The following is a 13,620-nucleotide window of genomic DNA, read 5'->3' as shown; positions in this document are numbered from 1 at the left end:
TGGTCAGTAACTACCTTGAGTCTGCACATTAACACAGGAGTGGAAAAGGTTGACTGGTTGCCTATGAAATGATATTCATGTGCATAGAAAGCTAGAAACCATGTTTTCTAAGATCTAATAGCTGATGTCTTGTCATTTTATAAGTCCAACTGGGTTCAAGCACGCAAAACAAGTTTGTCCTGACCATCTCACTGGGGTTCACTTTGACAAAAAACGAAAATAAAAAAAAATCCACGAGTGATGTATCCAACATTATTATGTATATCCCCACAATCTGGAGAGCTGTCGATTGGAACGAAGAAGTTAATTAACTGAAGTATAGCTTGCATATGCAGGAAAAATATATATTTCTCCAGTTAGGATATAATTAGGTTAGGTTTATGCAAAAAGAACAAACATTTTGAAAAAAAATCGACCGAAGGTGACAACATTGCAGGCAATGCATGTCTTTGAATCAGTAACTTTGTATCCTTTCAGGCAACAGATTGGTTCTTGGTAGAGCAAGCATATGCTGAAATCATGTTTTGTTAACACAGCCATTTTCATAAATGAACCAAGTTGGGTACCTATAAGATCCATAATAGATCTTACATGCACCCAACACCAAAAGAAAAAATTTCATTCAAACATAAAATTTTCAATTAAAATTTAAAATTTTGAATGTCTAAATTTTTTAATGTTTAATTCAAAATCTCAAACTGCTGTTACCAACAATAATCTTGGTAAGGTTCTTCTCAGAAATTTTTTTACTATGTCGGTTTTCTAGGAAAAATCATTGAGAAGATCTAAGAAGCTTTAGACCTTGAACACAAACAAATACACACAAAGGATAAGTTCCAGGACAATCATCTTTCGAGGATTTTTCATGCAAAAGAACCCAAAAAAAAAAAAGATCTTTTTGAAATCATAAGAGAAACAAAATAAAACATTACATGCTTAAAAATGACCAAAAAAGAACATTTTACAATGTACCAGGAAAATATGAGGATATCTCAAAATAACATCACCACTATTTTAATGATTCATTACCACTAAATTTCAAAAACCAACAAATTTCTGTGTATATCTTATGTGCTCTAAAACCTAGGTTTATGGTAAAAAGACCACCAGTTTCTCTTGTTTAGTGCATGTCTAGTTATTAGAGAAGTATGTGCAGACCTCACTTTTGCGACCTGAATACCTATTTCTTTTCTCATTTGTGAGGGTGTTATGTGTATTATATGTACAATCTGTTGTAAACTTGTGATGTATATTATATGTACTGATTTGATATGGTTTTTGTTTGAAATGATTCAAATGAAATAGTCTATAACTGAAATAGGTTCACTTAATAGCTCCTGTTGGTTGTAAGATCCAGAATACCTTTTACATATATATACCTATTAGTGAGTTACATCTTTCTACTTAAACTCATCCCCACAATCTTGATCTATATAATTTTTGAGTTTGTACGGAAGCCATTAATTAGCAATTTTTCCTTTTTAGTTTTATTTTCTTAATAATATTTTCAATTTGAAGGGATAATTTCATCATTTGGGTGACTAATATTTTTTAGTGCTTTGGCCTTCTTTCAGGTGGTGGGTAAAATCCTGCTCACCTGAAGGGATAATTTCATCATTTGGGTGATTACTTCAATACTTTTGATGAGATCAAGTGTTTGTTTGAAAAACCGAAGGAAAAGGTGGACATTTGGTGTTTCACAAAAGGAGTTATCTCTTATTTTTCTCATTTAATTTGTGGAGCAATGTCTCTTAACATTGAAAACATTGTTGGTTTGGATTTTAGAGTTAAATACATTGACGTCGCACGTAGTGATTGGGAAAACATATATACGTTACTTTTTTACAGTTCAATTAAAAAAAACTGTGTTAAACTGTTTTTAAATCCAATGTACGGGGACTTTCTGTAGTGAGATAGATCTTCATGATTGATGTATACACATGCAGCTACATTTCATAATGCAATTGTTACGTTAGAAGGAATTTTATCATGAAGGAGCATGATTTGTAATGCAGAGACAACTGCATGTATAAGAGATTCTGAACATCGTCTTTACTTTACTCTGCGCAACTAAAATCTTTCCTGGTTGGGTCCTCAAATTATTTTTTTACAAAGTGCGAGTCAACCAGACCCCTACTAAAACCCAAAAGGTTGTAGGATAATAATTGAAAAAAATAAAAGGGTCTTCACTAGAATTGTGTACACAACAATGGGTCAACATCAAATTTCCCAAGACAAGTATAAGTGGCTTTTTGTCGAATTCCTTCTCCCATTTATCTCTCCTCACTCTCTTGAATCTTGTTCGTTGCCTTCTATTTGTAAGGGATTTATGTTGAGCAACAAAAAGTCCCTAGCCATCTATGGCGATCGGGGTGAGCACATAGGAGCTTGAGCAGCGACAGTAAAAACACAACAACAAGTATCATTTTTTCTTTCTCTCACCCCCTTAAGTTTCTTCTACATTTCTTTCGCTGAGGGTGTTCTGCTATGTCACCAGTGCATGGGGTACGGTGCGGGTGCCAGAGCGATACATCTCAAAAAATTGCAGTGTGGCGGTGCAGCATGGGTATTTATTATTATTATTAATTTATTATTATAATATATTAATAATATCGAATTTGATAAAAAAACATGAAAAAAATTGAAATCAATAAGGTGCGGGTTGGGTGCGAATTTGGGTCATAGACGCAACGCGGGTGCATCACCAGGGTTGCCGCACCCGGGTGACATCTTCTATGCCGAAATCGGGCCTCTCATTTTTTATTCTTTTTTTTTATCTATTTTCTCCTTTCTCGTTTTTTTACTGACGTGGAATATGCCCAAATCTTTTTTTTTTCTTTGGTTGCTCATGCTGCACACTGCAGGGGCTCATTATCAACTGACCCCACCTGATGACAAAGGATAGCAGATTTGGCCGAAGAAGAGATTCAGTGCTATGGTGTTCCTTGGTGAAATAGAGTCTAGCAGGGGGTAGTAACAGTGAATCTTTTTTTATTGATTTGTGCCATTTTTCTTTTCTGTTGTTCAGGAGCAAGCAAGAAGGCTCTCTGTAGTCGGTGTGCATGCAACATTACAAGTAGGCAATAAGCACTCAGAAAAATTAAATGCAACAATGACACTATATGAACTGGTTTTACGATAAAAAGACATTTACAAAGAGGTCATAAATAGTAAAACAAACCAGATTGCAATAAAGCAACTGTAGGATTCGTTTTATTATTCATTCAAATAAAATCGTGTCTACAAAAAGAGTTTCTATCGACAAATTTACTAGGTGCTAGGCGCCGCCTGGTGCCCCCAGGCAGCACCTGGGCGCCTTGACAACTAAGTGTGCAAAACATTTGTATCAACTAATCTTAAGCAAAAGCTAGAGAATCAAATTCTACCAAAGAACTAACAAAATGAAGAATGCAGTTACATGGATACAATTGGTGATCTGCATAGTGCACAAATACACATAACTGCATATAGAGTGCCATTTATAATGATAGAATGGTTCAGTAAACATCAGGAGCAATAAGTGATGAATAAAGTTATATGGATAAATTTAGGGTCTACAGTTCCTTGCATAAATATGCAAAACTGCAGACAAATCACCATTTATTATGGCGGAATGGTTCACCAAAAATTGGCCATGATCTCATGATTTCTTATGCATGCAAAGTGAGAAATAATGTTAGAGTGACAGACAGAAACAAGTACCTAAAACATGTACAACGTAGACCTTGTCGGCCAGAAGTACTATTAGATCACCCCAGAACCTCGAAACTTGCATCATAACCTTTGATGCACTGTTGGACCTAAAATAAGCATGATATGACATTAAATAACAAGTTTGTTAGCCTTCACAATATTTTATGGATGGCTACAGAGATATATGATAAAGGGATCCAAATTACTTGCACCAAAAATGATTGATAGCTGCAGATCTAGTTAATGACGGTAATGGGAAAAAAATTTGGAGTTTTAAACGCGAGGTTTTTCTCAGGTATAATACGGCAAGCTTGAAAAACACAAGAAAAATACGTGAAGAATATGGTAAATTTTTAAAAATTTAAAAAAACTAAAAATGGGGGAAAATAAAATATGTGAGAAACGAATAACACAAAACATCAAAAGATAAGTAGATTTGCAACAAATAAAAAAAACTGTTTGGCATTACAAATGAAAAAAATAAAAATAGTAAAAAAAATGCGAAAAAATAAATTTTCGTTTTTAATGTTTCTTTCAAAAAAAACATGTTTTTTAAAAGTTTTAAACAGCAATTTAATTTATTGCATTCTTTTCAAAAAAAACGTGTTTTTATGACTATGGATGTAAGCATAGTCACAAGTATCATTTACAGCTTTTTAAATGGCAAGATTATTCTCTGGTATAATACACAAAGTTGAAAATCTCAGGAAAAATCTCAGCAAATTTAAAGTATTAAAAAACATCGTAAAAATAAAATTCAATAAATGAGAAAATAAAACATAGAAATAAAAATAAAACATGTCAAAAAAAATATCAAAAACATAAAAATGCATTTAGGTACCTTTTTTGGCTTCTTTTTTGTTCTGGCCTAAGTCACAAGGGTACAAGTGTGGTTCAACTTTAGGTATGGAGATACGGGTGCAGACAAGGCAACTTTAGAAAATGTGGGTACAAGGGTACGACAGCATATATGTATGTATATATAGAAAATAATATACAAAAAAAATCAAAATGAAAGCAATATTTAAATAAACAAGTGATATAAATAACAACATTGCAAGTTAATGAACAATAACTTACAAAATAGAATAAAAATCCAATTGAAAAAAAATTAAATCAAGTAAAATTAAGAAGTTTGGATCAGTTTTGATCTAAAAAGAAAACAAGTATGTCCAAGTCACCCCTTGGGTATGGGTATGGCGACATGGGTACGTAGCGACATGGGTACATAGGCCTTACTAAAGTACCCATGTGACTTAGGTATTGGCATATTTTTCAAAAAAGACGGGTTTTTTCTGCCGACTTATTTTTTAAGTACAAAAAGGGTTTTTTTTTTTAAAAAAATGGGCTTTTGTGACAGTCTAAGTCACATAGGTATGGGTACAGGTATGGCCAACCAATTGGGCATGGTGATTTTACAAAAATTTGGGTACGGGGAAATGGCAGCTTTACATATATAATGATCCACAAGAATTGTCAAAATTAAAGAAAAAAAATGAGAGCAAAAATATAGAACCTTGGTGGAAGGTTAACAAAAAAAAGGGAAAGCTCAAAATGAAAAAAAAAATTGTCTGAAAATATAAATTTTGAAGTTTTAAAATACAGTCACACCCACATAACTATACCTGGGCATCGAGCTGGCCCGGCCCAATAAGAACCTGGTCCAGGCCTGCCCGCTGTCCAAAACTCGGGCCAGGGCTCGATGCCCAAAGCCCGGGCCCAGCCCGGCCGAGCCAAATTAAAATAAAAAAACGACTTTTAAATATTAAATAAGTTTTTTATATATAAAATACATTTTTAATAATAAAATATGTAAAATTAAAGAAATAAATTTTACCGGACCTACCGAGCCCCATCGGTCCAACCCGGGCTGGCCTGATAATTATCAAGCCGGCCTGGGCCCGGGCCCGATCGGGCCAGGTAATGGGTACCCGAACCGATGCCCACCTCAACACATAATTGTGTCCCCGTACCGACACGAATACATTGGCATATCATAAGTGTCTGTATGACTTAGGTGATAATGGATCTCAGTAACATGGATTCTTCAACAGTTTGTCGAACCTAAATCGTATTAGGTGCAGCTTGGGTGCGGCAACAAATAAATTATTTCCTTTCCCACTAAATCATTGATAAAATCATAGTGTGCTAATCGGTAATTGCTACTTTTATTACTTGTGAGCAATTTTATTGCTAGTTTTATTTTTTTCAAGTGTTTGGACAATTATATATGTGTGTGTGTGTGCGAGCGCACTTGTGGTTGGGGGGGGGGGGGGGGAGAGAGAGAGTTAAAAATGAGAATTTAAAAAATGAGATGATATAAAATCAAGGAACACAGGCTCTTTTTGAAATAGTAACAAAAAGGATGTTTAAAACAAAAAAATGTTCTTCCTTTTCCCTCCTCTATTTTCCCTTTTTTTAGGGCCACACTCTAGCAGCATCTACATCATATCAACAAGGGTGCAAGCACCCAAAGTGTCGTGTCCTTGTGACATAGAGAGAGACCAACAACATGGAAAAAAATAGCCAACTGCAAGGGCTGTTTATAATGGAACCACATTAGGGTTGCTACAAGATTGCAATCAATGTAAGAAACAGTGCCACCACTGAGTGACATCAACTGCTCTTTAATACATAGTAATTTCACATAAAGGAGAAATTATTACCATATTGTGGAAATTACTATTAGGAGGTGCCTTATATTGGATGTGTGTTTCACACTTGACATGCAATACCACAAATACAAATTTCAGAATACATGAAAGTATGCAACCACAAGCACAACCGTAAATAAGACACCTACATGCATGAATTTATACATAAGCACAAGGATACACATACAAAGATGACTTCTTCTTGCTCCTATCATCACTTGCAGTGGAAGCATCTCCATCAACCTTTACTTCATCTAAAAGTAGGCAAAAAAGAACCATAAAAGACTAACAGGAAAAAAGAAGATACTGCACTTTAACATATTCGAGCTGCAGCTTTCTACCTTTGCTGTCTACCAATGCCTTTTGAATGCTTGCCATAATTGATGATTTTGAAGATGAAAAAAAGCCTGTAAGAACAAATAAGGTCAAGTTGGAAGTGTATTTCAAAGCTGAGTCATGCTAATAATGATAAGAGATGATGAAGAATCATTGAATTTGCTGATGAGAAATTCTGCACCTTTCAATTGCAGAGGCCTAATCACAAATCCAAGAATAGCAAATGGAAGCATCAAGCATGCCTCTACCCAGAATGCCACTCGGCAATTAGTAGAGCCTCCAACCTACCAATATATATACAGCTTACATTCATTAAACTTTCAAAACTATTACAGAAGAATGTAACATCCGTGACATAGAGGAGTCATCTAAAAATTTGAGAAACCTTGTGGGCCTTATGTACCTACGTGCCATATTACCTAGTGTCCTAGTACATGATCTGTTTATTATGTGAACCAGAGACAGTTAAGGGAGAAATTAGCAGGTTCTTGGACTAGTTTTTGCTTTGACTTGTTGCCTTCAGAATTAGAGCAAAGTTAACACTCAAATATGGGGTCTAACATGAAAAGACATGTGCTACATAAGGGGGACAGGTTGTAACATCTCATTGAGAGGGGCTTGAGAATCACCCTACATCTAAGATTTTGAAAAATTTCATGAGCCTCGGATATACTTGTCTTCTACTATTCTATACCATCAAGCATTGTGGTCTAATCCATTTGAGTATCAACCATAACTAGTTACTAGGCAAGACCGGATCCACTGGTTGCACAATGAGCCAAGTAATATGAGCTGAAATTGCCTAAGCTTAGCTCCAGCTCGAACCTTTGTTAAACAAGTCAAATTCAAGCCAATAGTTTACCTCAAGCAACTAAACAGGTCAAGTTACATGTACTTGACTTGTAAAAGCTCAAGGAACACTTACAAGAGTTGTTCCCATATCGATAACTCAGCTGGCATTGGTCCAGTGGGTGTCTTTGAGGACTTTGAAATTACATGTTCCATGATTGAATCCATAGGTACATTGTACTTGAAAAAGTTTAACCTCCCCAGGTGAGTGCATGGCTCAACCTAAGCTCAGCTACAGGCTCAGATAATGGCTTGGCTCGTACATCAAACTAATTAAGGAGCTTGAGCTGGTGGAAATAGGCCCAAGCTGAGCTCAAGCCGGGCCTGAACTGTGCCATGTTTGGGGCAACTCATGTGCACCCAGTCCAGATTTAGACTGGGTTATTACCTAAAATCTTGATAAGTGCTTTTGCATTGGAAGAACGCTTCAAAAATAATTTTGTGAAAAGATCTAAATAATAGTTGAAGATCATGAACAAGAAATCTAAAGCAAAAAAGGAAGACATCAGGACTTGAATGTTCTACTTTATTTTTTTGAACATGTGTTTTGGCCTTTGGGAATACAAAGATCAGATGGGTTCTCTCTCTCTCTCTCTCTCTCTCTCTCTCTCTCATGTTATAAAATTATTATGCAAATGACACAAACATAGGCAAAGAGAAAAGGCAACAATATTTCCTAAAGATGTTTTCTAAGAAAAAAGGTAAAAGCCAATGTCAGCATATCTACTTCACCCTCAAAAGATGATAAGTATCATCCTCATATCAGGCAGTATCGGGCATAAAAAATAAATAAACTTTAAGATCAAAAAGTTAATGTTTAACTATTATTCTGATATGGGTTGAATCAGCAAATGAAGAACAATATGGCCCAAACTGGTCTCATATTGGCCAATATTTACGAAGTACGATATTGGCCCAGCACTGTTGCAAAGAGGGGCCGACATGTGCATGAACAAATATGGGCTGATATGCACCAATATTGATGGCACTGGAAATGCAAACCAAATGTGACTTACCAACACAAGGACTAGTTGGTCAATGAACTAGTCCTTGACTAGCCGACCAAGTTGGTCAACTATCCATCAAACTGGGCCCTACTGATTTGCCAGGTATTGAAGAAACAGAGGGTACAGATTGTCTTTGTGTAGCCTGTGATCTTACAGTGTTTATAATGAAGAATCTGAAAATCTGTGAAAATATAGTGTCACAATGCAAAGTAGGAGTAAAATGTCTGATTTCGATGAAGATGGGTTCTATGTCACATGGGTGCATGTGCAAATGGGTGTGGGGTTGCATATATATATATATATATATATATATATATATATATATAATGACAAGTTCAAAATTTAGATTACCAAATACCAAATTCTATATGTATACATAATCTAAACAGAAAAAACCTAAACATACATGATATTGATACCCTGTACACTATACAGTATACAGTGTTATTATTTATTAACATAATAAAATTTTAAAACATAACATGAGATTTGAGAAGTGAGAACTGCATACCATGGTAAGAATTAAGACAACATAGTTACAAATATGAAAAAAAAAAAAACAAAGAGTTGTAACTTGTAACACACTGCAAACAAACAAAAACACAAACACAGCCTAACAGAAACGATACATCACAGATTCACAATTAAATAAACACTGCAAATAAAAACACAGTTGCAGTAACAGTATGATACATCACACTATCATAGGTTCACAATAAAAAGCACTCTGCAAATAAGAACTTCAAAACAGACTCGTAGTAGCAGACTAGCAGTAAACAGCGGTCCATTATACATTATTTTTCTAGGGGGAAAAAAAAAACTAACAATAGTGAACAGATTAAAAGATTGATCGAACAAAAATCCCTAACAAACCACAACGATAAACAATCCTTCCGAAAACAAAATCGATGATGTCTGAGTGGAAACAAATGTAGTTAGCAGTTCTTACGTTCTAAGTTCTAACTCTAGCAAGATGACGTATCACGGCCTGCTTCCTGCCAATGGGCGTGCTGGTTGTATTAACATTTAAAAACGAAATTTCTGTTTTCTTCCTCCGATAATAAGAATTTCAAAATCTTTTGTACTCATGTGTTCCTCGCAAGAAGTTTTCCCTTCTTTACCAAGGCGATAGCTCCAGCTAAAAAATAGAATCATGTGCCTAAGAATGACTACCATCTCAAACGGGATACCCTCGACCGAGGACATGAACGTAATCAGTGGGGCACGATTAATCAAATTAATATCATGAAGGGGCCACGATTAATCAAGATCGTCAGAATCCTCCCCAACACCATCAAGAACCGATTTACAATGACAATAACGGGTGAGAGCATCCCCCAACAGGAAAAGAGCCCAACCCCAACACAAAAAACTGACAAAACAACATGCCGGAATCAGAAACACATTCAATCTCCTTTAATCTTTCCAACGAAACCAAAATGCAGAAAGAGATCGAGACGCATGGGAGCCCAGAATCCACCGGGGGGTAAATGACGCCAATAATCGCTAGGAATTGTAAAAAACAAGGCGTCAAAAATAAAAAAGAAAATCCAGGAACCAGCGGAAAGTAAAAGGCATACCTCTTAGGAGTGAACCATGAAGGATTCGACGAATCCGCCATTGTCACCGCCCCCGTAGCAACGACCACTGTCGTTGTTCCTGCTGTCGTCGCAGACGCTATTGTTTCTAATGCTGCTTCCGCTGTTGTCGTTCGTGCTATTGGTGTTACTGATTCTGTTGCTGATGGTGGTGGTGATGATTGCGGTGGTGATGGCGATTGTGGTGGTGGTGATGATTGTGGTGGTACTGGTGGTGGTGATGATTGTGGCGGTGCTGTTGGTGGTGTCGGCGGCGACGGAGGCGCGGAGGATGAAGAATCTGGGGCCGAAAGAGGTGGTGTACACGGGTCTCCGAGGGAGACACCATTTAACGCCTCTGTTTTTCTACTGTAATTTACGATTTTAAAAGTGAACCGTAAAAGCATATCGTTTTTAAAAATACAAGTGATATTTGGAGTTCCAATTTTATTTTTGTGATCACTATTATAGAACAAGATACAATAAACCTTAGGAAATGTCTCTAATATAAGTGGAATGACATATATGCTGGTGTTATTCGACATTTCATGTAACCAGGAAAAAGTACTGACGTTTTAACCCCCTTTTATTGACGTTTTAAAGAAAAACATGTTTTTCTTTTTTTCTTTTTACTAGCCTTCTTTTAAACTTCTTTCACGTTTTTTCTCGAAAAAAAATTCCTATAACACTAATTCAATGGTTATTTTGTGAGGAGGTTGAAATAGAGTTGAGCGTCACACTTTCAAGAAGCAGCAAATCATTGGTTGACCTATGGACACCCAAACACGCTTCCTTTCACTAGTTGCTAGTAATTACCGCCTTACCTTCCCTCAAGGTTGCGGTTATTTGAATGCAAATCTGATAACCGCCTTAGTAGCAAGTTAGATGTGGGTGTTTCTCAACTGGATAAGAGAACTTTTGAGTGTTTCATGGAAAGAGTCCTGATATACGACCAATAAGCCATATATGACATGCAATTATGTAAAAGCATATGTCATATTACCTAGAAGACTGGAACCAACCACTTTTGAGTATGCGCTTGAACCAACATTTCAGCTCAGGTAGTGTGAAGAACATACTTATCCTTAAAATGTTGAGAAGCAAGCAACCTTACTTTGGTAGCAAAACTACAGGACAACATCACATGGTCAATGGATTCATCTGCCTCGAAGCAAAGGATCCGTCAATTGGCAAGTGATATGCTATGTAAGAGGTGGCTACTGGCATAAACCATCCGGCCTGGGAATGAGCATCCTCATGCCGAACCAACTCCTCCAATTTTTGAGTAGGATGTCTTCTATAAGTGTGAAACTAGATATCCAATGCGTAACTTTGTTCATGCTGGTCCGTTTCCAAATAAGCCTGTCAAGAAACCTCCCGGCTGGCCTCTCAATGCCTAAGTGTATAAGAATGTTCCTAAAATATATGAGCACTATAATATACTACTCAAGAAACATCCTTCAATGATAGTTGGGCAGAGTAATCAAACATGGAACTTTCTTTAGGTGAGAGAAGCTTTGCAAATGTGCATTATTCTCTTGAAAAATCATGAGCAGTGAGCCTTAGACCTTAAGGTGCATAAACTATGAAAATGAAGGTACTTATCATAGATCATCTTTACCCATGGAGAATCCCTACGCCAAATCCTCATTGTAAAGTTACCATGCCTCTTATCCTCTGAATCCCTTGCCACCTTCTATAATAGGCTGACAAAGGAAGCTCCAAAAGAAGATGGTAGCCCCAGCTCGAACTACCTCTCCTTCCACCTGACATTTCCCTTGGTAAGTAATAGAGAACACTAGCAGTCAAGGATGCTATGGAAGGCATAGCTAATCAGATACAATCCCTTGGTGTACTGTTACCAACATCCTAGACTTCCAACTAGCCAAATGTTTGGCGAGCTATTACACCAACTACCACTTAGTTTCCCAGTATGTAGGGTAGCCTAAGTAAGCAGTAATTGCCTAATCTGCCTATTAAGAGTACGATTGTAATCTGCATTAAATACGATAGCACATATTCTTCTAGGCTGCACCCACTTTCCAAGCGCACCCTAAAAGCCTCAAGGAATCATGGATCATTGGTGTCAACTATTGGTCAATCTTGGAGGGAACCATGACATCATCTACAGAAGAGGGGATCCTAGGACATCTACCTGCTAGTAGGATAAGAAAGTGATCATGAGGCGTCCATTTCAGATTTTGAACCAAACATTGTTCGAGAGGATCTAAATAACTGTAACGAATAGGTAAAGAGAAAGAGGCTCTCCCTGTCTAAGATTGCACTTCAGGTCAAAAAATGTCCCTAGTATATTGTTAACCAAGATTTCCACTGTTGTCGTACGAATGCATGTAAAGATTTTATCTAGTTATCATCGACCAAAGCCTAGGTGAAGCAAGGAGTTACACAAGAATCTCTGGTTGATGGCTTTGGAGATATCTAGTTTTAGACAAGTGGGGGCCTTAAGTAAGCTTGGAGCTGAGTGCATAAGACTTATGAACTAGAATAACATTGTCTTGGACAAACATCCTTGAGAGAAAAGCTACTTGGTTTGGTTTTTTTTTTTTTTTTGAGGGACCCCTTCATGCGGTTGGTAATGAATTCAGAGTATGAAGAGTTGCATAAGGTTGTGGGCCTATAGTCATGAATTCTACATCGATCAGCATAATGAGGACCTTCTTCATCAATCTCTTGATCTTGAGAAACTTCTCACAAAAATAACTAAGTCCATTCCCTTCACATCCCAATGCTGTTGGAAGAATGATGTTGGGAATTCATTTGGCCCTGAAGCAATGGCTCCATCAATGAAGAATACTACCAACTTATGGTCTTCCGCTATTGAGATGGTCTGAACAATCTCAAATCGTCCACATAGAAACCACCAACCCTTTGACCAGCTCAAGGGTGAGGCCACTAGACCCTTCCGTCACAGTCAAAAGGTCTTTGAAGAAGTTGTAGCAGATGGAACTAATTTTTGTGGGCCCTTACCGACACTATCAAAACTACCTAGAGCAAGAATATGTTCTTAGCAAGTTGACCTTGTTAACACCCCAAAATTTTTCATTTTGTCGCTAAAGGCAATTCCAAATTTTGCAAGAGAATTTCACAAAAATGATCATGAAAAACATCAATTTCAAAGTGAATTTTGAACAACAAACACAATTTGGGTTCAAATAAACATGAATTTAATTTTTGACATAGATCCCAATGTAGATTACAAGTCAACGTCCAAATCCAATATGTAATACTGGATCCAATTAGGTTTCTAACTCAAACCAATTACAATCGTCATTTGAAATCGAAATTCAAATTTATGGTCTGGACTTAGAACACCAGATGGAACTCACATGTAGGCCCTAGCGAGTGCTTGCCTCTAGAAAACAAGTCCTTTCCAATTTAATTTAACACAATGGCTTTTAAATCCGTGTAAGTTAAGTTTGATTATTGATTTATAGATGGTAAAATCTATAACTCAGTATAATTTAAAATTAGACCACTAGGTCA

At 36.6% G+C, this 13,620-nt stretch overlaps 2 protein-coding genes across 2 annotated transcripts in view; one reads left to right on the top strand and one right to left on the bottom strand.

Moving 5' to 3' along the window:
• The window catches only part of LOC116259645 (probable sphingolipid transporter spinster homolog 3), a 34,238-nt gene extending 23,792 nt beyond the window's left edge, over positions 1 to 10,446 (bottom strand). The window contains exons 1-5 of the mRNA XM_050079132.1: positions 10,120 to 10,446; positions 6,865 to 6,967; positions 6,689 to 6,754; positions 6,535 to 6,601; positions 3,703 to 3,800 (exon numbers count right to left, since the gene is read on the bottom strand). Coding sequence (XP_049935089.1) covers positions 3,703 to 3,800; positions 6,535 to 6,601; positions 6,689 to 6,754; positions 6,865 to 6,916 — 283 coding nt within the window. The 5' untranslated portion in view covers positions 6,917 to 6,967; positions 10,120 to 10,446. The remainder of the gene's footprint in view (positions 1 to 3,702; positions 3,801 to 6,534; positions 6,602 to 6,688; positions 6,755 to 6,864; positions 6,968 to 10,119) is intronic.
• On the top strand, positions 10,001 to 10,491 carry LOC116258819 (uncharacterized). The gene is made up of 2 exons (XM_031636231.1): positions 10,001 to 10,025; positions 10,142 to 10,491. Exons 1-2 carry the CDS (start codon positions 10,001 to 10,003, stop codon positions 10,489 to 10,491), a joined length of 375 nt encoding a protein of 124 aa, XP_031492091.1.
• The last annotated feature ends 3,129 nt before the right edge of the window (positions 10,492 to 13,620 follow it).

Source organism: Nymphaea colorata, chromosome 8 (assembly GCF_008831285.2).
Source record: "Nymphaea colorata isolate Beijing-Zhang1983 chromosome 8, ASM883128v2, whole genome shotgun sequence".
Taxonomy (NCBI): Eukaryota; Viridiplantae; Streptophyta; class Magnoliopsida; order Nymphaeales; family Nymphaeaceae; genus Nymphaea; species Nymphaea colorata.
The sequence above is the reverse complement of the archived record's forward strand: the minus strand, read 5'-3'. Positions and strand labels throughout refer to the sequence as shown.